Here is a 24,254-nt window from a genome sequence, read left to right on the forward strand (position 1 = left end):
GACATAGTATCGGAGCGGCTTTCGAAACCGGATGGTAACGTGCAGCGTGAACCCGAGCTCCAAGACCTTTTGGACGGCGTCCATCCACACCTCGAAATGTTCGATCGCACTTTGCGGAAATCCATGAGGAGAAAAACCTATCTTCCATTCCTCCAGCTCCGATGCGTTGGGGAGTTGATCTTCGCGGAATACATCTAACTCGATCGAAAGTCTTCTCATCGCAGCTTCGCCAGCACTCACCAGTGCAACTCAGGAGCGTTCCGAAACAACCATTTTCTACTGAACTTCGACCGATGCCGTGCAATTGGAACTATGGACATATCATTCTTCGTTACCAAGTTAGTTGCCACTGCTGTTGGCAGAAAATATCACGCAGGGGTTGCCTTCCACTCAGCTCTAGATGACCAGCTTCAAGCTTGTGGATGTTTTTCAGCTAACCTTTACAGACTCAGATCAACTGTCCTTTACCACGAATTCTCCAATAACTATCTAAATAGAACCCCCATACTTCAATTAGTATTTCATGGGTTTGGGTACGGAGGAGAAAAGAAACAAGGGGAAAGGTGTGGTCGCCACGATCTTTGCTCTATCGTCTCTGACAAAGCCATTGTTCAACAAAGGACTCGTATCCCACAATAGACAGCTTAGAGGCAACCTAGATGTAAAAGCGAAATTGGCTAAATTCTAATATACACTTGCCCATTACCCAATTTCAGGCTATTATTCCATGGATATTTGGTGGAAACCACAAAAGACGGCTCGAGATAGAGTTCGTTGGGCCTGGGGGGGCAGAAAACTTAACTGTTCTAAGGTCCTACTAAGCTTATCCTAAATTTATCTAAACTTATCCAACTCTTTTCATCTCCTAGACTGAAGTTCTCTAACTTCCCCTTGCCTGGTATTTGGACCATGTTGATGAATAAACCTGTTGGTTTTCATTTAAATCAAGGACAATCTGGACATAAACGTCACGCTCTTGAATGATCATTGTAGGGAACTTCGGGTTACTTTACTCACCTTTTCTTTTCTATTTTCAATCTATACTAGTACAACATCTTACAACTCGGGATACTGGTCACTACTTCCAGGAGGAAATACTACAGTCGGTTCACTCTACGATCTGCCACCTTTCAATCTATCATCATGGCCTGTTATAGGGTGAATTCCCAAGCAGCCAGGGGCATCTGAGCCCATCTACGTCCGGCTGGCACCACTCCTTGTGGCTGGACACCATTGGGATCTTCCCCAGACTCAAGAGCTCTCTTCCTGAGGACCTTTCTCCTCGCAAGCGCCAGTTGCTTGTGAGGAGCCCAGGATCTCCTGAAGTATGGGTTAATCATCTCTGCGTCTCCAGGGTCGGTGAAGTGAAGATCCACCGTTTGACTACAAATATTCTCATCAGAGATATAAGCAACTGCCATGCAGAGTTCATACCAGCACCACACTCCATCGCGGTCAAAGTCAAGATAGCCCCGACTTACCTTTATGGCATCAATCCTTCGCAATGCAGTAACAATGTCCTGAAGCATGTACAGCTCAAAAGCATTGGCGCCTTGATGTTGGGTGAGTAAGCAGATCTTTTCCTGGAGATCATCGCCCATACTACGGGTATTGTCACCCTTGAAGATCCAGGGAGCGAACATATCATCGAACAGGATGTGGAGAAATTCCGGGATGCTTCCCAATCCAATCCACGCGGGGATGAAAGCCATGTGCGACTATAATCGAAAACGAGGCCCTCATCGTTGACCTGTCTCAAGTAGAGCTCAACAATGGAGGGTGGGCAGTTGGTCTGCAGCAGAGTCTGCAGCATGGTTGGGCGATTCTCCCTGGCTAGAGGTTCATAAGCTGGCCACGTTCCTCTTACCCAAAGTCTCCTGTCCTGATGAGGGATTCTCAAGCCCTTGCTGTAAAGGAAATGAATCACGTCGCAGATCAGCACTTGGAAGCATGGATAGCAGAGCAAACGAGAAGCAAGAAAAAGGCATGATGATCTGGGAGCCTAGCTTCATAAAAGTGAAGAGTTCACACCCCTGGCCCGACAGCCATTGCCAAACCTCGATGAATCTCTCTACAGAAAACATGCCTTGGTAGAATCCTAGTGTAACAATGTCGCCGGGTCCGTGAAGTCCGTCGCCCCAGGCATTGAAATACGAAGACTCCTTGTAGTTGTCATTCTCCGTCTCACTTGGGTGGAGGCCTTGTCCCGGCTGAATGAGACCCAAAGGACCCGCGAACAGGCTCTTCTGACTGCACTCGGTCGGTACGGCATCATACAGAGCACAGACAGCTAGCGTATCGAGATCACCACGAAAGCAAGCCATGCGAAAGATGCAATAGTCTCCTCCCTGGTACATGGGCTCGAGAACAAGCTGTGATAGGCGAGATGATGTACGTCGGAGGTTGTAGTGATCCTCCCATTTCAGATAATCCTTGCTGATGATCTCGAGTAGAAGCTCAGTTGGAAGTTTGGACAGAGCATCCTGCTGTTGGCTGTCCGTGTTGTTGGATGAGGAAGACATGTTGTTAGAGTGGGATGCTCAAGAATTCGGTTTGTACAGAGTGTAGTGTTTGCTACTGTGGTGAGGAAATACTATCGCTTCAGGTTCAGATAGACGCAATATATACTCGTATCTTGGACTACATTGACTCATTCATGTTCGAGATAACTTCCAGAGACTTCATCGACCATAGCAATAATTGTATTCTATTGTTTAAACAAAACCTACCCGAGAGTCGATGAACTCAGTGCATTCTCTACGGTGAAGACATTTCCAGATTATGCACCAGACATTTGTAATCCAAAAGGGCAGTCGAACAGGGCAATTTAGCCAGAGACAAGCTTATGTTCAGTCAAATGGCTAAAACATCAAAGCTTAGATAAAGAAAATCATCAACATGAAACAGACTCACGAGTCAAGGAACCAACAGAGCTAAGAACGAAGCTACAGCTACAAAGCACGCTTGAACAGCCCCATCACCATATGGACCTAGTGCCGCCCCATCCCTTTTACCACCTGATTGTCAAACAAAACCTCACCAGAAGAGAAGCCCGAGCTGAAAACACAGGACTTTGCTTGTGTTCTGTTTATCTGCTAGCAGCTAGTGAATCGGAGTGCCTGGAGAAAACGGAATAGTCTATCACGATATGTCACCCTAAAATCAAGCTATCGAGAGATAGTTGATAGCTGTTTAGACTATTTGTTTAGAGTACCTGTCACAAAGAGGCTAAATCTAAGGTTCTATCCGTAGAATACTTGCGGATAGTGACAACACGGATATGCATGGACTTAACGTTGCAGCTACTAATCAATCAATCATATTAGAACCCTTGGCAAAAGTGATAGTAAATGAAGGACCTTCCATCTTGGGCTCTCCTTTAGCCGGCCGAACCGCCGCATCGGATCCGGAGCTCGCTCATCTACCGAAGCGCTCCACTTGGATACGCGGGATCAGAATCATCCCATCTATTGCTTATATCCATGATCCATTTTTATCTTTAAGGACTATACGGAGTAAAATCTAAATAAAAGTCCACCAAGAACAACACTTTGACCAAGGAAATAGTAGTTGTAACATTGGATAAGGGGGGCGTGTGGGCTCTACAGATAAACCCACCGCACCGAAACATCAACGGAATTCCCACGAATCGCATCCCGGACCGCTTCCGAATAGGGCAGCATGGGCCGGGAGGGTCCGTGGCTCGATGAAGCACTACACCCCGAAATAAGGCTGTAATCTATCGTCAACTTCGCCGAATTCCCGTCTGCCAAGGGGAGCTTTTCCGGTGCTAGGATGATGCTCACTCCATAGGGTGGAGGATCAGGCTAGCTTTAGCTTGGCTTACACGATGGGACTGAGATAGCTTAGTATATGAACTTCACGATATCTCACTCTCCTTGACTCGCTTCTCAGTATTCTCTCCTTCATTCTTTCTTATACAACCAGTAGCTGGGTCTCTGGTTTCTTCACTTACACATCAACATACTGCCACTGTCACTCCCTATATCAACATCAACCATGCCTTCTCTCTTCAAGACCCTCTTCGCGGTCGCCGCCGCTCTGCCCTCCGTCCTCGGTGCTCTTCCCACCCGCGCCGAGGGCTTCGCTTCCTCCACCACAGGAGGAGGCAGCGCTGGAGCCGTCTACCCAAAGACCGCCGCCGAGCTCGTCTCCTACCTCGGCGACTCTTCCGCCCGTGTCATCTACCTCGACCGCACCATCAACTTCATCGGCACCGAGGGTACCGCCAGCGAGACTGGTTGTGCCCCCTGGGGAACTGGATCCAAGTGCCAGACTGCCATCAACCAGAACAACTGGTGCGGCAACTACCAGCCCAACGCCCCCAAGGTCAACGTCAAGTACGACAAGGCCGGTATCCTGGGTATCAAGGTTGGTTCCAACAAGTCCCTGATCGGCGTTGGCTCCAAGGGTGTCATCCGCGGCAAGGGTCTCCGAATCGTTGGTTCCAAGAACGTCATCATCCAGAACATTCACATCACTGAGCTTAACCCTCAATACGTCTGGGGTGGTGATGCCATTACCCTCGACAACACTGACAACGTCTGGATCGACCATGTTACCACTTCTCTCATCGGTCGTCAGCACATTGTCCTCGGGAACAACGCCTGCAACCGTGTCACCATCTCCAACAGCAAGATCGACGGTACCACCAACTGGTCTGCTAGCTGCAACAATTACCACTACTGGGGTCTCTACTTCGCCGGCTCCAACGATCTCGTCACCTTCAAGAACAACTACGTTTACCGCATTTCCGGCCGTGGCCCCAAGGTCTCTGGCAACACTCTCCTCCACGCCGTCAACAACTTCTTCCACGATGTCCCTGACCACGCTTTCGAGATCGACTCTGGCTCCGTCCTCGCTGAGGGTAACATCTTCCAGAACGTCAAGTACCCCGTCGATTCCAAGGGTTACCAGGGCCAGCTCTTCGGTGTTCCCACCTCTGGCTCTCCTTGTGCTGCTTCTCTTGGCCGCAACTGTCAGCTCAACGGCTTCGGCAGCTCTGGTACTCTCGGTGGCACCAACACTGGCTTCCTCAGCAACTTCAAGGGCAAGACCATTGCTAGTGCTTCTGACTACAACAGCGCCAAGAACGTCATGACCTCCGCTGGCTTCGGCATGGCCTAAACTAAACAAAACGCCTTGTTTGAGATGAGGCGTTGATATAATATCACATCTGGCAGCATGTCACTTCTTTGTACATAGTATCTTTACATATCTTATCTGGCCATACATATTAGGCCTTTGTCAATATCAGTAACAACATATCTTGACTTGATCACGCTGTACCCTGAGCTGAAAGTTATTGTGATAGGATGGCAATAGTGAGGAAAGACTACATCCAGATGTTAACACCTTACAATGACGAGTCCATAATAAAATCCATCATATTCCCAATGCTCATAACTCAATGACGCGCCAAAAACAATCAACCTTCTTGAAAGTATAAAACACCAAACAATGCAAGCCCTCAAATCAAGGGCTCATCGGATGTACTATGTGTATGATGTAGTGTATGTTCGTCCAGTATTAACAGTCCATGTAAATGCACATTCTCCCCATACAACTACTCAACCCCTTTCTCACCAACCAGCAACTCATGCTGGGAATGCCATACCCTTCGTCGATCTACCAATTGTCTTGTAGCTCTGGTATTTACCATCAGCTCCCATGACGTCGAATCGCTCCATGCCCATAGCATCATCCGTAAATCCACTGAAGTAATAGCCAATGACGACAACCAAGTAGGTCAACATAAGAATGCTGCCCTTGAAGTAGTTACTCTTTCCCTCACCGTACATGTAGCTCAGCAAGAATACGCACAGAATGACAGTGACAAGATCCCACTGGGGGAAGAGAAGCGAGAAAGTATACAGCGCCGGGTCACCACCCTCTGGGACACCTGGCCAGAAGGCCGAGTAGAAGACGAGTGCAGGGATTTGGAGCAGACATACTTGCAGAGCGTAAGCCGAACCAATCTCCATAGAGAGTGCAATGTTTCCGTTCATAGCGAAGGAGATGGCGTTCTAGGGTTGATTAGCAATTTTCCGTTAAATAAGGCGAACAAAACTACTTACCAAAAACTCCGTAGTGTTGGGAACAAGGGCGAACAAGGTGATACCAAGGAACTTTTGATCAATCGAGAAGCTTTCCAAAACAACATCCACAGTATCAACCAAAATTTCAGCGATAATTGCATACAGAACAGTTGCTCCAAGAAGGATGATGGAACTCTTGGCACGACTCCAGTTGGGCGCGTCGTGACCGCCATGTGCTTGGTGAGCTTCAGTAGCAGGGCCCTCAGTCTCGGCATGCGTGTGGGTGTGTTGACGGCTCGCAGAAGGACGAGCGCCGGGAGCATGAGTGGGGGGTACAGTTGATGGCTTTCGTGACATGCGTTCGCGGGAGGCAATTGTCGCAGCCGCGGCAGCAATCTCAGTCACCTCGCGTTGGAGGATCTTGTTGTCGGCATCACTCAGACCAGGGACATGAAGAGCAGAGCGAGATTGGTCACCGCCGCTGGATTTAGGAGGCACAACATGGGGTGTCGAAGCTGAGCCATTGGCAGGGGCGGTCTGTCCGGTTATAGAGCTCTGACGAGAAAGGTCTTCTGTGTAGCCAGACTGCTTAAGAGACTGTCCCAGAATACGCTTGTAAAGTTGAGTATCGCGAACATCAGCACTACTGGTCTCGGCGGTGTTTTGAGAGTGAGTATGAGGATGGCTGTGAACTTGAGAAGTGCGAAGGCTGGATGAATGCATATGTTCTTCATGTCGCTTCTCCTCGACCTCTGCGTTCCAGATGACGGCAGCGTGAGTTCGAAGAGTGAACCATAGACCAATCAAGTATGAGAAGAACAACATGGCTGCTGCCATGTAACAGTAAGGTCGAACAGCCTCCAAGTAGAACCTGTCGCTGAGTGAAGGAGCTTGGCTGAAGTAGCAGCGACGACAGTCTCTATTTTCGCCGGTGTTGTAGTCCTCGCAGTCCATGCAGTTGAGCTCATGGGTGCCGTAGATTTGGTAGAACAGAGTAGGACCAAAGGCGCCAACGATAGCGAACAGCAACATGGTTGATGTCACACCGGCAGACCTGGCGTTGAAGCGCTGTGTCTTTCGCTTAATAGCACCGAAGCACATGGAAATGCCCGGCAAGAACAGGATACCTGCGAAAATGCTTCCCACAATACTTCCCTCAACGAGCTGTCCCTTGCCTTGAGTAAGAGCAACACAGTAGAGGAAGACTTCAACAACAGTTGCGAAAAAAGCGTTGATGGCGGCACCCACACCCATCGAAGACTGAGCCGAGATCGATGCAACAGCTTGTCCGATGAAGTAAGCCAGAGGGATGATAGACAGGAGTCCAGCACAGAAGAGGAAGGCTGGAGATGTAATGAATCCTTCAACATGGAAGATGCCCTCAAGGACAATCCAATCCGCGATAACAAAGACGACGACAACCATGAGGTTGATGAGGAAGATATTGGTACCATCAACAGTGTACTTCCAGTATCGAGTTCCTACAGCACGGTATGTGCAGAGGAGGACTGAAGAGCTCGGGCCATCATCTTCACGGATATATCTAATATCGGTCTCAAAAGACAAAGCCAGGGGATGACGTCGGAGGTGGTCAAACAGCAAGAATGTAGCCTTGCCCATGGGGATCCAGAAAACCAAGAACCAACAAATACCGGATACAAGGAGAAGCGAAGGCGAGATGAGACAGTAGAAGAAGATGAAAAAGATGACACGGCCAATATTCCACTGGCCACGTCCAAAAAGTCGTCTCTTGACTCGGGGAGGAAGCTCAGAGGATTCACCACGTCGGCCACGTCCAAGCAAGCTCTCTGTCTCGCTAGGCTCAGAATCAATACTTCTTCTCGAACGTCCGACAATTGAGCGATTGCGATCAGGTCCAAAGAACAATCGGCCGTATTCTAGGTCTCCGCTTTGCCATTGCTCGTATTCAGAAATGCTGCGTCCTTCATCTTGGTCCTCGTCCATATAGGTCTCGTCCTTTTCCAGGCGGACAAACTTACCAAAGGGGTAGAACAGATATCCTGCGAGACCCCATAGTACTCTTCCGTACTCTCTCCCACTAGGAGCAGCAGAAAAGAGCAGACATACGATGGCCCCAATAGCTGCAAACGAAGCCAACCACCAACCAAACAGAAGGGTCCAGAGCAGATTGAAAGCTAGAAGCCAGCTGCTCACTCTTCCACCAGGCGCTGAATGAATGTCTGCCTGTGCAAACTTCTGAATTGAACGATCCTTCTTGTACAATGCTGGCTTCCATACACGAATACCGAAGGGGTGAGTCTGGTTGATGGCCTGCTGTCTGTCCTTGAGGGTGAAGCTCTCGGCTTCACTGACGTCGCTATCTGAGTCGTCCTGGCCCTCGACTGGTGTAGTCTCTTCTTCATCTCCTTGTGCTTCAGCAGGGCTCTCGGTCGATTCGCCATTATCATCGTTGGTGTCTTCATTTTCTTCATCTTCGTTCGTGCGCGATTGAACTCGAGAGAGTTGGGTCGAGAGCTGTGGTCGTCGACGATATGATTGTTGACGTTCGGCGGCATCGGCCTCTACCTCGTGTACATCGTCATCGGCTGAGAAAACACCGCCGCGATAAGGCGTGTTCGAGGATGGGCGTCGAGGCATTGGTGGCTTTCGTAGTCGAGTGGCAGATCGCATTCTCTCCGGGCCTCTTGCAGGACGTGAAGATTGGGTAGCACGAGCCGAGCTGCGCTCTTGAGACGTCTCTTTTGATCGTTGAGCTGAACCTGAAGCAGCTGGACCGCTTATCGAGCCTAGGAATATTTAAAATTAACCCCGGTCTCTCGCCAAGAAAAGGCATAGATCATGGAACCTACCATAACCCTCCGGTCTCCGCCGCACAGTGTCAGTGGACTGGAAGCTTTCTGACAAGCCCTCTGCTTCGCGAAGAACGGCAGATTCGGCCTGGGCAAGCGGATGACGCGTATCCGACGGAGATGCATTGCCAGACGAGTCGCCAAGTTGATGCCCAGTCGTCGAGCTCTCCCGTCTCGAGGGATCCATAGTGGAACAGTGGTACTGCAATCAACAGTCGAGTAATAGGCGACTTTTATCACAAGAAACTATTGTTTGATGCAAAAAGGTGAACAAACAAGAGAAGGCAATAAATAAGACACAAGCTCACAGATGCGACCAGACGTAAGCTGTACCTATCTCTATACTTGAGAAAAAAGAGGGAATGCCGAGCATGCCAATGTCACGATGCAGCGCCGAGAAAGTCGTACAGACGATGCGACGCGAAGATCAAAACGGCCCAAGCAACCAAGAATCGCGATGAGACGAAGGATTGGGCAGCGGGACAGGCTCCTCGGACTGGACTGTGCTCAGTTGGGATTGAAATTTGAGATGAGAGACCAAAACTGAGACGAGCTGGAATTTGTTTCTTTTCTGGACAAGGTCAAAAGAGAGAGGGAGAGGGAGAGTTGATGAGGGAAAAGAGATGGACGGAGTCTCCGAGCAAGCAACCAAGTAAGTATCTGGTAAAGTGATGTTACTCGAGCTGCAGCGAGCTTTCCAAGAAAGCGCAACAGGCTGCGCAAAGAAGGAATCAAGGCAGAGAGTGCACAATTGACTCTTTTTATTTTACGGGGGGAAGAAGGAATGGGTTTTCAGGTCCGTTCCATAGCTGAACACAAAGAAAGTTTACTGTATGGTAGTCTACGGATACAAACTTTACTGTACTGTAGCCGTATCCAACTCAAAATCGATGGAGCACTCTCTCTGTCTCTCACAAATCGAGTCTGGATATGTACATAAGACGATAAACAAGCTAGACCATCGACATCGACAGCATCAGCCCCTAGTCTAGCTCCTTTGCCTGGTCCACCTTAGCCAAGCTCGCAGCTCGTGATCAACCAACCTTCCCCATGACAGCTTAGTGTGTCTTATCGCACCTTGCGCGTGTTCAACCTCGTCCAATGATTCGACGTCATTATGCATCCCCAGGGTCTTGGTTGGTAGCAGACAGGCGGCTCTTAGCACGACAGTTGACCTTGATCAACAGAGGGGTACCGAAGGTAATCGATGAGATGTCCGAATTTCTAGGTACTCCGAAGATGATCATGGGCCAAGAGAACAGACTCATCCGCCTTAGCCGGGTGCTGATCCATCTTCTTCCCTAAACCATATCTTGATACCTTAACAGCCGATGTCATGTCAGCTTCGATGAGCCTTGCATCAACTCCTAAGCGGTCTAGTGTGTCTCAGTGGGGGTAACGCGGCAGAGAGCGCTGTGGATGGTTGAGTTCCACTATGAGTGGCAGCCATGAGACTGTACACTTGACGACGTTGTAGACTATGAGAGCTTGACACAATGAAACGGCCCTTGAAAGACTCGACATTTCACACAGAGACTCGGCATGCAAAAGAAACCATGCTCGGCTACCACAGGCCATACTTTTGATCCCACACACCACTGAAGAACACGCAACATGCAATTCTCGGCTAGTTCCATCACAATGGTCCCAACCAAACCTTCTGTAGGACTTACCCTACACCTGTAGTCGCCCGGACGACGGCACAACATAGCGCCGACCTTCGGGCAGCTCCCACCTGCTTGGCCCGTGCGCTCATTCGCTCTGGAGGATTACGAGACAAGCTGTAGCCTTGTCATCGAGCTTCAACCTCATCGCAAACCATCGCCAACACACCCAATCCCCGACACGCATCACTATCTCCGCCTCCACCCGAACCCGTAAATCTGGCAATCGTGCCAAATCTTACATATCTATACCCCCGAACAATCTCTATCAGCTCGTTTCCCTGACGTCAAGGGAGCTTCGCCAAAGATGGCGCTCGACGAGTACTACCACAACAAGATCGAGGCTATGAAGCTTGAGATCCTTAAGGGACAAGCCGCGCTTCGCCGCCTCGAAGCTCAGAGAAATGACTACAACTCCCGCGTGCGATTGTTGAGGGAAGAGTTGGGTCTGTTGCAACAGCCTGGTTCCTATGTCGGAGAAGTCGTCAAGGTCATGAGCACCAAGAAGATTTTGGTTAAAGTTCACCCTGAGGGCAAATATGGTATGCTTAACCAGTTCATCTAGCTTCGGATACTGAATACTAACGTTTTTTCAGTGGTCGATGTGTCGGATAGTGTTGATATCGGCAAGCTCACACCAGGAAAGCGAGTCACCCTCCTTTCCGATAGCTATAAACTCGAGAAGATGCTCCCCTCCTCCGTCGATCCTCTTGTCTCCCTCATGATGGTAGAGAAGGTTCCCGACAGCACATACGACATGATTGGTGGTTTGGACCAGCAGATCAAGGAGATCAAGGAAGTTATCGAACTTGGTCTTAAGCACCCTGAGCTCTTCGAGTCTCTTGGAATTGCACAACCCAAGGGTGTCTTGCTATATGGCCCCCCTGGTACTGGAAAGACACTACTGGCACGAGCTGTTGCTCACCACACTGCCTGTAAATTCATCCGAGTGTCAGGTTCCGAACTGGTCCAGAAGTACATTGGTGAGGGTAGTCGAATGGTGCGAGAACTCTTCGTCATGGCTCGAGAGCACGCCCCATCCATCATCTTCATGGACGAAATCGACAGTATTGGTTCCTCACGAGTGGAGGGTTCTTCAGGAGGAGACTCTGAAGTCCAGCGAACTATGCTTGAGTTGCTGAACCAGCTGGATGGTTTCGAACCTACTAAGAACATCAAGGTCATCATGGCCACCAATCGTCTTGACATTCTCGACCCCGCCCTCCTGCGCCCAGGACGTATTGACCGAAAGATCGAGTTCCCCCCGCCCAGCGTCGAGGCCCGAGCGGATATTCTCCGCATTCACAGCCGCAAGATGAACCTCACCCGTGGTATCAACCTCACCAAGATCGCGGAAAAGATGAACGGGTGCTCTGGTGCTGAGCTGAAGGGTGTGTGTACGGAAGCAGGCATGTACGCTCTCCGAGAGCGAAGAGTGCACGTCACACAAGAAGATTTTGAGCTTGCCACGGCAAAGATTCTCAACAAGCACGACGATAAGGAGGTGTCTCTTGGCAAGCTTTGGAAGTGAGAAAAACTGCAACAAGGGGCGTTCTTATATTTATCCGTATTCTTGTCTCTGCTGCTGGTTAACCTGCTGGGTTCGCAACAGAGCCTGGTCGTTCATAGATGGGTTGGGTCATGACAGCGGGAGCGGAGTTGTAAGGATAGAAGATTGTACCATAATGGAAACAACGATCTCAAGCGATACAAGTTGATATGTGATGTTTGTGCATATATCATAACTCAGTACATGTGAATGATAGCCCAATAATAATCTGGTTGATTTCTTCGTGATTTTGACCCGGCGAGGTTCGCATGTGACTTTTGAGAGGCCAATGTTTGGAACAGATATAGTATTGATGAAGTCTGTCTGATCTTGATCTTACTGACCCCTGTCTTGGAACTTGACTCCTGTACGTCCTAACTTGAGAGCTGTCGAGTGCAGTTCTCGTCCTGCTTTGCTTCCAAATACAAAGTCATCCATGCCAGCTTCCAGATCCTCCTCGACAAGAGCACTGGAACTTGGAAGTATGGCATCTCATGCTTAGAATCAGGGCTTATGATGAGTTTAGGGTTCCGTATGCCGAGTTTATGATGATATAACCTAAGCTTCGGATATAGACCCCAAATCTTGAATAACTTTTACAAATTTCGTTGTGCTATATCATGCATCTTTTATTACAACCGGAGCCATCCTGTGCAGCAGTTTTGGATTTCCTTCAATATCCCCCTGATCCCAAACTGCATGCTGGTCGGACCAGCCTTGATTCAACCGGCAGCACTGTAAGCCATCTGCTTCGTTACTAGCTTAGTGAGGTTGAAGTGATGCTAGGGGTAGAAGGGATCCAATATAAGGCAGCAAATGAAGGAATACTAGTGTGATTCGCCAGGTACGCGCAGTTAAAGATGCATGAGAGGGAGATGTGAAGAGACATAGAGACAATAATTGAGAAACGATGCTTAAAGACAATAGCCATGGATAACAGGAGATTGTTCACAGAGAAGTTCTTTACCGGTGCCTAACTATGCATAGCTATGATTCGTTGTGCAGCTTCAACTGCAGACCAGTGTTGACATATCCGCATTTTACTCCTTGAATCACTGGCTCTCTTTATCTCTCTCCCGCACGGTTGAAAGTCTAACAACACATGAAGGTATTTCCCATCCTCCATTATCACACCACCATTCTTTCATCCTTTGATCTAATAACGAATATCCAGTATCACGGCGACATTCTCCGTGGCTCTTTGACGATGTCCAGCCCTTCCAAAGAAGAAGCCGGGCTGAACACGCCGCCCAAGAACAACAGCCTTGAGAACACTGCACCCAAAATTGAAGCACCATTCGAGAACGATCAGAAGGTAGAAGCCCCGAAGCTATCGAACCAGGAGCAGAAAGTTCCCAAACCCTGGACTGGGTCTAATATCGAAGATCCCGACAAAGAGTTGGTATTACTCATCAAAGATGAAATCCGTGTTTTTCGCTCACTGTTGCGCGAGGGTGAAGAAGAACAATTTCAAAAGTTTTTCGGGGCTTGGATACAAGAAGATATGGAGAAGCGCAAGAAACATACCCAGGAAACAAAGACGCAGGAGCCGACTGTGGGAACACAGGAAGACGTCGAAGAGGGGAAGCAAACAGATGATGCAGTACTCCCCCGAAACTGACGATATCCTCGATCTCACATCTGCACTCGCCGAGACTCGAATTGTTCGGTAAGACTCTTAAGATGTCGATGAAAATATTGAATAGAAGCACTGACTACTCATTAGGTAACTCTGATCTCGTGGACAGAAACATCTCGGTACCAGCTACTAAGCCGATGCAGAGAGATGACCAACGACGACATCATGGCTTCATTCGACCGTGAGGGAGAAGACGATTTCGACGGCGGGATGGATGGCAGATTTGGCGGGTATGCGTTGAGATGTATAGCGCATGTTCCCTGAATGGTGTATGGACAAGTTGGCACCACTGTTCGGTCACTCAAGGCCAGATCTGGCATGTAAATAGAGCTTACGTTCAGTACGAATACACCCAGGGTTGAGTGTAAACTTCTCGATTGCCAATTTGATGAACCTTTGAAGACATGCCAAATCGAGAGAATAGTTGTATATGTCTACTGTCGATATTCATGATCCTGATAAGGGAGGCCGAGCATTATCAATGTTCAAGAAATCTGTATCTCAGGGTTAAAGAGCAGAAGAGTCAAGCAGAGCAGCTGGCAATGATGATTTCGCCCACCTTAGATGACAGTAACAAGTTCGTATCGGTCATGAAAGATGTGTCAGATAGAGCTTGCGAGCCTCTTGACACACAGACGAAGGCTCTTTGAACTGTCACCCCATCACTGAACCTGGATGCAAGAATAAAAGAGGAATGTGCACATCTATTCTTACGATGAGTTTATGCAACCCAAGTCTGAGCTTTAGGCTATAAGCCTATGATTATGATACATTTAGTAGGCTTATGATGGTATGGTCTAAGAATACCACAATGTTGCCCCAGTTGGTGGATAAGAGTCAACTTTTTCTCGCCCTTGCATCGACAAAACGGTGATTTCTGAAACGCATACGCTGAATACGGTAAGAACTTCATAACATCATGCGAATTGTCTCGAATAGCATCAGCTGGCCGATTGGCTTTTCTTTTTTAGCAGTCTCACGCCCTTGTGTCGGAGCGATCGCTCCGCTGACATCTGAATCATGGATCGCGTGTAAGTCTTAGTTCAGCCAAAGGTCCAATTTTCAGGGAACAGGCGAGGTTGGAAGTCAGCAGGTGATGAGACCTTGGCTGGAGAGTCATGCTGGAGGAAGGTAGTTGCCATGGTGCGAGGGGCAGCTTTAGAGATATGTTTCAGATTTGCACTCTGGAGGTGCTGGTGGAAGAGTTCGAGTTTGTGGCTTGAGCTTAATGCTCTGTGGTTGGTTTGACGACTCATGAGGGAAACAGTCCCTGTCAGCAAACTTTCAGCTCAGTCTTGGTATCCGATGTGACCTGTCGAACACGAGGATATGAAGTATCTTGTACTATCGCTCAGGAACTCAGGCTTACAATGCCAAGAACAGGAACATGAGTCTTCAGCTTTCAGCTGCGACTGGTGAGATCGTTCAGATGACAAAGCCTATAAAATGCAAAACACTATGTTATGTGAAGGCTTCGTATATGATGTTGAGTCTAGGCGTCTTACGGCTAATTTATTACCCTGAGGTTCAAGCTTTGGGTCTCTGATCTTCATCCTCAATGAAGTCATGTAGATATACTCATCGTTGGGCATATAATTACACGAATTCTATGGAGACTGACCACTATTTCCTCTTTTTTTCTGTACTATCAAGTCTCCCTACATGTCAGTGACCAGCCATGGCGTTTTTAATCGTTCAAAACGTCCAAATAGACGATCAAGACGTGTCGTTCCGTCCCACTTGAGCTCTATCAGACGCCGCTCGGCCCCCCCGACAACTGCCATAGTTTCAAGAGCTCGAGTCGCGTGTCACGCTAAACAGATTAATGCTCGAATCTAGAACAACATTCGAAGCTTGGTATTTCCAGCAAAAAACAGGTATTTCCAGCGCACGTGTAGAAGTGCTTGGGTCAGCTGACAGCTCTACCGGTGAGGCCCGATGCTTTTATTTTGTGATCAAGATGAGGATGACCGTTTGGGCATTTGGTATGAGTTGATTCTCTGGCGGCGACAAGGATCGAGGATTGAGGCTTTGGGTCAAATCGTGATCTTAATATGTAGGTGTTTTTGGTGATATGCTTGTGACGGACTGTCGAGTAGGCGGTTACGAGTCAGTTGGCCATCGGTGATGTAGTGACTCTGACGGGCCGAACTAGCTCTGGACCAGACAGGAACAAAATGTGCGAGATAGACTAGCTTCTTCGAAAACATACAAGCTCAAGTGCATAATCGAAGCATAGTGTCGGGATAGTTCCTATATCGGATAGCTTTGGAATAGCTTTGGCACGAATGACGCTGGACAAACGGCCCTCGGACTGAGCACTCAAAGCGGTACAAATCATTCACAACAGTCCACCATGACGTCTCTCATAGACATAGGAAAAGTATCAACTGCAGAAAATATCATTGGGAGTGATTCTGTCCTCCCTGATTTTGAAGAACAAAGACTAAGGCTAGGGTACCACCCATCTCGAGGTTATACAACCAGTCGGAATGGAGGACTCTCAACTCCCACATCCCACCCGAGTGGCTGCCACAGAGGCCATGTAATCAATTAAAACTGCATTTAATTCTTCCTGCCTTATTTAGAAACCGAACTGCCTCGTGTCAACACCGTCTGGCATGATCGACACACCTTGACGCATCGACGGCAGGGATACTATGTCTCGACCGAACCACAACTGATTATCGACAATGACAATTCCCATATGAACGAGGCTCATCAAAAGTCGACGATGTCATACCCAGTGTCTAGAACACATGGCTTATGCGTTGTTGCTCAGCTGAAGCACAGCCAGAGAGCATCGAGAACGGTCCATCGTACGTCACTGAGGTAGCATAGGCCTCTATCGCACAAGGCGCACAAGGCGTTCGAGACTCAAGTCAGACTTCAGTGGGGTCTTTGGATATCCATATCCCGTGGGAACGATTCTGCAGGTTTGTTGAACATGGCAAACTGTCAAAGTGGGATGAATATGGCCCTGTCAGGCATCTCCTGGCTAAAACACCAGTTTGTTGTCAGTCTCGTCTCGTGCCCCTCCCGCCCAAGATGCTAAAGGTCAGAAATTCAAGGGTCCGCCTTGCTTCGATGAGGCTAGTACTGTAAGGCGGCGTCTCGTTGGCACACAGCCTTGGCTGAAGTTGGAAATCAACGCCATGTTTTTGCGAACAACTAGCGGTAAGCGATTAAAGTTTTCGATTCCTACTCGAACAGTTCCACTCCGAGAGCATTTTGTTCGCAAAGACTTGAGTGGGATTGTTTCCTCCTTGGCCCTTTCAAGATTGAGGCCATGCTTGCTGGGTCTTTGTTTAGAAATAATCGCAAGAGCCGCTGATGAGTTGCTCTACTCGCGTGCAACCCTAGTTAAAGAGTTGATTTGATAATCTATCCGTTATGGAGGGGATGATCTCAGGGTCCAGGCCCTTCGATGTGGATTGGATTGAGAGCAAAGACGTACGTGACGGTGAGAAAAGATGTCTGATGTCTGAGGCTTCCATCTGCAAGGGTGTGCTCTTAGCGTCCGTTAGATGCCCTAATCAGAAACCGTAAGGAAACGGCAGCTAGCTACTAACTGTGTTTCTTACAGGGCTTGGTTGATAATTGAGGCTTGTTAAGCTTCGGCCGGTGGAATATGGAATACCGAAAAGCTGGATAGCTTCGTCCGCAACTCGGACAAGGGCGTCGGAGTGACATGCATCAGGCAATCCTCGCATAAGCCCGAGTCCCCTGTTTATAATTGAGCATTACGTTTCTGATATCTGTATCAAGCTTTGCCTGCCTTAACTTAGTCTAAGCAGCGGTCCCTGAAATCATCTCGCAACAAGGGAGAGAGCATGACCCAGACAGCCTTGAAACAAAATCATAGACACAAGATCAAATCGCTTAGCGGAGGAGCAGCCGTTTTTCGACATTAGCCGAAGCCGGGATTGATGGCATGGCTCCGATTCAGCTTCTGCACTTTGGGCGGATGGCTTTTCAGCTGAAACTCCGTTACTGAGCGGGTTGTCAAGACGTTACAGAGTGCAACAGTAATTACAGTAATTGTCAAAACGGTGAGCGTAAGTGGGATGGGTGGTTGCTCTACGTCTCATCAACTACGTCATGCCGCAGCATTTAATTTCGTACAGACCTGGTCGAGACTCGGCATCAGACTTTACGACCGTTGACGCGAGATCTGAACACGCAATTCTCCAAGAGCTGAAAGGTACGAAACAAACCGTGATTCGCAACAGATTGGTTCTAGACTCTATCGACCTTTTCAGACGGAGGTTGGCATATGTCGAAATGGACAGAGAACGAAAAGGCGGAGATAATAATTCAGAGGAGAAAAGAAGCAAAAATCCGATGCGGGTCAGTGACGTTGACGACGGCGCCACGCGGATTTCTGGTTGGTTCAAGCCCGGACAAACAGATGCATACACGCCCGTTCCATTATTTCTTTCCAGGTGGGGGACCCTTGACGCTGCAATGACGATGTAGTCAGGGGGAAGGACTCGAGAGATGGTGACGGATTCGAGAGACAGTGGGTGAGGGGAGGATGAACATCAGCGGGGGATGAAAGTGTGAAGATGATCTGGATCATCGTGGGACAGGGGAAAGAGATGATGGAATCTGCATGCTTGAATGAACTCTATTATAGTGCTCAGTTGTAAGAATACGAGAGAGAGATACCGTCGTTGGTTGAAGCTTGCGTAATAAGCTTCAATAATACCTATTCTACCAGGCCAGTCAGGCTAGTTAGTACCTGCAGTTGCTACGACATTGTGAACAGAAAAGAGTTTGATACCTAGAATCAATTAATTGATAGTATACCTATCAGAGTTTATATCACCTGAAGCTATACTGAACCCATTACCCTGAACTATTGGCCAGGTTGTACGACCAAACTCTCCTCCCTCAACCTCCACCGCCAGAAGCCACCGAAAGATCAACCAAACACTTCAACAAGTAAAGACAAGCGTGCAATTGCGAAATCAGTGATCTTCAAGGGTCCTTCTGCCCACCTGAACGAACAGCACCAGAAACAAAAAACCACACACTCACACAACTCCGGACCGGTGTCTCTTCCTCCCCTCCCTCCCCTTCTGCAGAAGCAAGTGTCCATTCGCTTGGATGATCTTTACTACACGCGACCACCCCTAACTCCCAATGACCGTTCTCACCGGGAGCTGTTTCTGCAGTATTATCGAATTGCTTGCTATCTGTTCAACTGGTTGGTTCCTTTTCTTTTGCACCACCCACACAGTTCTAGTCGAAACATGCCACTATGAGATCGCCGGTTCAGCAAAGAGAGAATAAATGACACAGGAGAAAAGAGACCCTTTGGAGTTGCCAGTGTTTATGCACTTTGACGTGCAGGTGTACAATACGGTAGCCATGATCGACGTCGGTGACTGTAACCAGACTAAAAAGCTTAGGCTACCTTACTGTAACGATATGCTTCTCTCAATGCCTCTTTTTGTTTCTGTCTTTCTTCCTTTCAGCTTTTTGGGTGGGTGGGATAAACAGGCCCCTTCTTGCATTCAGCCCTGGCACAGAATCTGGTGATAACTTCCATCTTATCGTAGAATCGAACGATTCGGCTGCGAGGTTTCCAGGTTTTGGCTGCTTTGCTTCTTTTTTCTGTACCGTCCGTTTTCTCGTCTCCCCATAGAGGAACTCACTCCACTTGCAACGCTGACGCACGAGGACATGCGATACGGTAGGTTGCAGGGGACGTTACGGTAGAATCAAGGGTACGTACAGTCGAGAACCGTATTCCATTTTGACAGCTGCAGGTTTGGATTACAAACCTGTGTCCTCGGACATTATGAACGCCACGGATGCGAACAGCGAGCGGCTATTTCTAATATAGGAGAGTCAAGATACAGTGATTGGTCTAGTCTATGAGTTTCTAAAGTCTAATAAGTATTATCTAAGAAGGCAAACATTGAATACGGTGAAATAATTCTTTCCGTTCCATCACCCATTTTGGCTGTTGATTGTCCCTCTGTCTGATCCTCCTTTCTCCACCGCACGTCATCGTCCGCGAGACGCCACCGTCGCCATCCCACTGACCCCGACGGTAACGGCGTTTTTCCACAGTATGCATGTACCACTGGCTGCGTGTGAGTGTGTGTACCCATAAACTTGTTGCCACCGTTCATCACCATTTCGAGCACTGCAGGCTGCATTTGTTCTTGTGAACGCTCTGTACGTGTGTTACAGCAATACAACACGCCTTCTCTGCTGTGCTCCCTGAACTCATTTCAACTCTTCTCAGCTCAACACCATCTCTTTCTGCTTCTTCTACACCGACTTGGAGTCTGGGCAGCACTAAGTAAAAGTCGGGGGCATCCTCAGTAACGTACGCCAGGACCCTTCGAATCTGAAATTCGGCTACCGTCTAATTTATTACTGTCGCAGCCTCTGACCTCTCTCTCCCCCTGGGTTTTAGGCCATCACCCCCTGACCCCTACCGGTGTTGACACCCCCAGCCAGCCCAGGGGCCCCTCACCCCCCCTTCTTGGCTTGTTTCCAAGTCTTCCAGGGATCGGATTCATAGACCCCACCAACTGCCCGCTTCTCTTCTTGACCTAGCCAAGCCTAAAGGAAGAGAGGGTAGCCTTCGTTCATCCATTCATTCATCTTTATCTCTGGCGCATTTGCATTTCTTTAATCTACCTTGCCTTGCCTCGCGTTGCCTTAACTCACTCCCACACTACACTTCTCGGTCCTAGGTCCCCTCGCCCCCCCGAGACCCTTATTTAGCTGAAGCTAGACTTCCATTAGCTACTACTATTCTCGATATAACCAACTCCAGGTCCCCTTCTTCCCAATCCATCCATCCATCACTTACTCACTTACTCACTCACTCACTTTAATCTAATTCTCGACCTCTTCACCATGGCCTTATGAGCCTCGCTCAGCCTCTCTTTACCCCTGCGTCTCCAGAGATGACGTCGACTACCCCGATCAACGCCTTCGCTATGCATGATTCCAGGACTGGCGACCGGACGCCATTACACTATACCATGAAGACTCCTGCACGGCACTCTCCCGGCGGACAGTCTCATTCTAATAATATTTCCCACTCACGATCTAATTCGTATAACATCAACCACTCCCATTCTCACTCTCAGACTCTCCGACCAACCAAGTCAACAAAAACATCGACTCCTCTCGCCTCTCCCCGGATGCCCTACTCGGTCGGCCAGAATCACCCTCCGCCCAAGCTTTCGCCTCGCGTGGTCTCCGACAACAGATCACCAAGCCCTAACTATTTTGGCCTCATCGTCGAGTCAGCCAATGAACGTGGAGACTCCTCCTCAGGACTCCCTAACGAGAATTGGAGTCCTTCATCATCTGTGAAATCTTTCCAGGCTGCGATTCCCAAGCAGGTCCCTCTCGATGCAAATCCCGAGTTCGAGGCCTTCAAGAGACAGGCTGATTTCAACCGGGGCAAGTCGTTTGCTCTCTCCACCAGTCACTATGCTCAGCCGTCAGTGACATCAAATGGAGTTGCACCTGTGCGCCCTCGACCTCCCAGATGGCACACCCATGGAAGTGACACCGGCGGCCCATCGCCCTTTGGCCGTGGCTTGAGTTCTGCCAATGTTCGACCAGCCAGCCGAATGGATGTGGACCAGGATAGCCTAGGAGACTCGGCCTATGTGTCATCAGAGTCGAAGCGTAACTCTGAATCATCTCTATATGGCCATGTTCCAGCTCTTAACATGCCCCGATTCGACTCCCCGCTGCCAATGGAATCTCCACAGCAAAGAACGAGTCTAACTCGATCTGAAGATCGCGACCCTCGGCTATCTGTAATGGAACATCGCCCGGATCCTCCTGATGCTCGAGATATTAGACGCTCTGCAACAGTACCAGCAACTCTGGAACCAGGACAGCCTCACATGATCACAGGCCAACAGCTACGGGATATTCTTCAGAGTGTGAAGCCTGAAAGACTGCTTATTCTTGACCTTCGATCATCGCAGAACTTCGCTCAGTCTAGAATTCAGGGTGCTCTCAACCTTTGCATACCCACTACACTTCTTAAGCGAGCCACCTTCAACATTCAGAAACTCAAGCAGACTTTCCAGACTAGCTCTGACTCTGAGAAGTTCTCTACTTGGAACGACACTGACTACATCATTGTTTATGATGCTCATGCTTCCGACAAGCGCGATGCTATTACCGCTCAGAACATGATCAAGAAGTTCACGAGTGAGGGGTATGCCGGCGGCACCTGTATCCTCAAGGGCGGCTTCAACTCTTTCCAGGAGAACTTCCCTGACCTGGTCGATCACCAATCCGCAACTGGATCTCCTGGAAAACCTGGCCCTGGCCATGGAGGAATTGCACCTGTCATCGGCGGAGTCATGCTTCCCAATGCAAGCAATGACGTGAACCCGTTCTTTTCCAACATTCGTCAGAACATGGACTTGGCTGATGGTGTTGGCCAATTGGATGTATCACGACCTACAGCCCTTGACTCACCCTCCCTCCCCCGTTGGCTACGAGAGGCCGCCGCGAAGCCTGACCATGGAAAGAAGGTTTCAGACAAGTTCCTACATATCGAGGTTGATGAGCAATCTCGAATGAAGGCAGCATATGCGGCTTTCAACCCTCAGAACAAGGACAAGCGAAGTCAAGTTCAGCTTTGCGGTGTTGAGAAGGGAGTCAAGAATCGATACAAAGACATCTTGCCTTTCGAGCATGCTCGAGTGAAGTTGCAAGAGAAGCCTGAAGGTTCATGTGATTACATCAACGCAAGCCACCTCAAAGCTTCCCGAAGTAACAAGCAGTACATCGCCACTCAGGGACCACTCCCCGCCACTTTCGAGGTATGTCGCAAGCCACTTACACTATGCGAAAATCTTACTAACGTCTATTCAGGACTTTTGGTCCGTCATTTGGCAGCAAGATGTGCGTGTAGTCGTCATGTTGACTGCAGAGTCTGAAGGCGGGCAGCTCAAGTGTCATCCTTACTGGAAGGGCAGAGACTTTGGAGCCATTAGACTGAAGCTTCTGTCTGAGAAGAAGGTATCTCTTGACATCGACAAGCATAGGTCCGATTCCCATCACACGCCATCGGCTTCGGCCAGCGAACAAGGACGCAAGCGCGCAAACACCACAACAACATTCGAGTCTTCGACACCTACACCGAGACCAACTCAGGGCCCCGCAGAGACCCCCTACGTGATCGTCCGCAAGTTTGCACTCTCTCATACCGCTCATCCTTTTGCGCCCATTCGAGAGATTACTCACTTGCATTTCCCGTCATGGCCTGATTTTGGTACTCCTGCACAGCCATCGCACCTGTTGGCGCTGGTTGAGCTGGCCAATGTTATGCAGCGTTCTGCTCTGCCCGTTGAGACTTCTTCGGTGGCGGGATCCAAGATTACGTCACTTGAGTCACTCCCTATTACATGGTACGATGAGCCCGAGGCCGACTCTCGGGCACGACCAATGCTGGTACACTGTTCCGCTGGATGTGGTCGTACTGGAACATTCTGCACTGTCGACAGTGTTATTGATATGTTGAAGCGTCAGCGACAGGCCAAGATGGATTCGGTACGATCTCGTGATCATGACGGAGATGTCAATATGGGCGAAAACGGGGACATGTCACCCCGCTCTACCAAGCACTTTAACTTTTTCACCCCTGGTCAGCGATCCAACATGGAGAGAAAGGTGGCTCGAGGCGGTGCCAACATCAACATCGACTGGCTATACGACGATAGCGTGGACCTTATCCAGAAGACGGTGGAGGATTTCCGAGAACAACGACTCAGCATGGTGCAGAGCCTGCGACAGTACGTTCTCTGCTATGAGACAGTCCTCGAATGGGTAACGAGGGTGAATGAGCGAGCGTCAAGCGCTCCAAACGGACGACTACGAAGTGGCAGCCTCCGCCACTAAGATCAGGATGCATCACGAATAAGTGACGGTTATTATGGAGCATATCTGCATAGGGCACATGGAATAATGCAACACACGGGAACTGGATGGATGGTACAGGCGTTTAATGGTTCAGCTGCGTATGATTCTATGAGGGGGCTAGCGCAGCGAGCATGCAATGCTTACGAAAGGGACATTATAAAAAATCCATGTTCAAGGGGACCTTGGCTTGATACTTACTATGAGTATGATTGGTTCTTAGGGTCTTCTGTATAGTAGGACAAAAAGGCACGACGGAGGCGGGACGGAGCAACCTTGGAATCATTGGACTTGCATAGTAGGATCATGAAAGGCTACATTGCGTGTGCGATTATCACTGCGAGAGATCCGTTTATGTGAGATGTATAATATCAGAATAGGTCAACTTGATTTGCAGTATGAATAACTTACACTATTGTCTTGAGGATATGGAACCACGTCTGAATCTATCACATAGCATCGTGGAGTTGTGTGAGCCCATCAATACAACAACAATAGAAAATGTTACTATTCCAATTATATCGATTTCCTAATTGGTCGTTGCATCTATCACGCGAGACGGCGAGGCGCATCTGGACCCAATTGCAG

The 24,254-nt window shown here is 48.9% G+C and overlaps 6 protein-coding genes across 6 annotated transcripts; 4 read left to right on the top strand and 2 right to left on the bottom strand.

Moving 5' to 3' along the window:
- Positions 1–1,151: 1,151 nt before the first annotated feature.
- J7337_000259 (uncharacterized protein) lies at positions 1,152–2,522 on the bottom strand (the record flags this gene model as incomplete). The annotated part of the gene is given in 3 exon segments (XM_044818020.1): positions 1,152–1,718; positions 1,733–1,833; positions 1,868–2,522. The coding sequence occupies 3 exon segments, from the start codon at positions 2,520–2,522 to the stop codon at positions 1,152–1,154; spliced, it is 1,323 nt and encodes a 440-aa protein (XP_044685722.1).
- Positions 2,523–4,020: 1,498 nt separating this feature from the next.
- On the top strand, positions 4,021–5,148 carry J7337_000260 (uncharacterized protein; the record flags this gene model as incomplete). The annotated part of the gene is made up of 1 exon (XM_044818021.1): positions 4,021–5,148. One exon carries the CDS (start codon positions 4,021–4,023, stop codon positions 5,146–5,148), a length of 1,128 nt encoding a protein of 375 aa, XP_044685723.1.
- A 470-nt stretch (positions 5,149–5,618) lies between these two features.
- J7337_000261 (uncharacterized protein) lies at positions 5,619–9,077 on the bottom strand (the record flags this gene model as incomplete). Its single annotated transcript, XM_044818022.1, has 3 exons — positions 5,619–6,047; positions 6,099–8,827; positions 8,891–9,077. The coding sequence occupies 3 exons, from the start codon at positions 9,075–9,077 to the stop codon at positions 5,619–5,621; spliced, it is 3,345 nt and encodes a 1,114-aa protein (XP_044685724.1).
- Positions 9,078–10,861: 1,784 nt separating this feature from the next.
- On the top strand, positions 10,862–12,085 carry LET1 (26S protease regulatory subunit 8; the record flags this gene model as incomplete). Its single annotated transcript, XM_044818023.1, has 2 exons — positions 10,862–11,096; positions 11,151–12,085. 2 exons carry the CDS (start codon positions 10,862–10,864, stop codon positions 12,083–12,085), a joined length of 1,170 nt encoding a protein of 389 aa, XP_044685725.1.
- A 1,225-nt stretch (positions 12,086–13,310) lies between these two features.
- Positions 13,311–14,006, top strand: J7337_000263 (uncharacterized protein; the record flags this gene model as incomplete). Its single annotated transcript, XM_044818024.1, has 2 exons — positions 13,311–13,706; positions 13,830–14,006. The coding sequence occupies 2 exons, from the start codon at positions 13,311–13,313 to the stop codon at positions 14,004–14,006; spliced, it is 573 nt and encodes a 190-aa protein (XP_044685726.1).
- A 6,911-nt stretch (positions 14,007–20,917) lies between these two features.
- On the top strand, positions 20,918–23,648 carry J7337_000264 (uncharacterized protein; the record flags this gene model as incomplete). The annotated part of the gene is made up of 2 exons (XM_044818025.1): positions 20,918–22,570; positions 22,623–23,648. The coding sequence occupies 2 exons, from the start codon at positions 20,918–20,920 to the stop codon at positions 23,646–23,648; spliced, it is 2,679 nt and encodes an 892-aa protein (XP_044685727.1).
- Between the last annotated feature and the right edge of the window lie 606 nt (positions 23,649–24,254).

Source organism: Fusarium musae, chromosome 1 (genome assembly GCF_019915245.1).
Source record: "Fusarium musae strain F31 chromosome 1, whole genome shotgun sequence".
Taxonomy (NCBI): Eukaryota; Fungi; Ascomycota; class Sordariomycetes; order Hypocreales; family Nectriaceae; genus Fusarium; species Fusarium musae.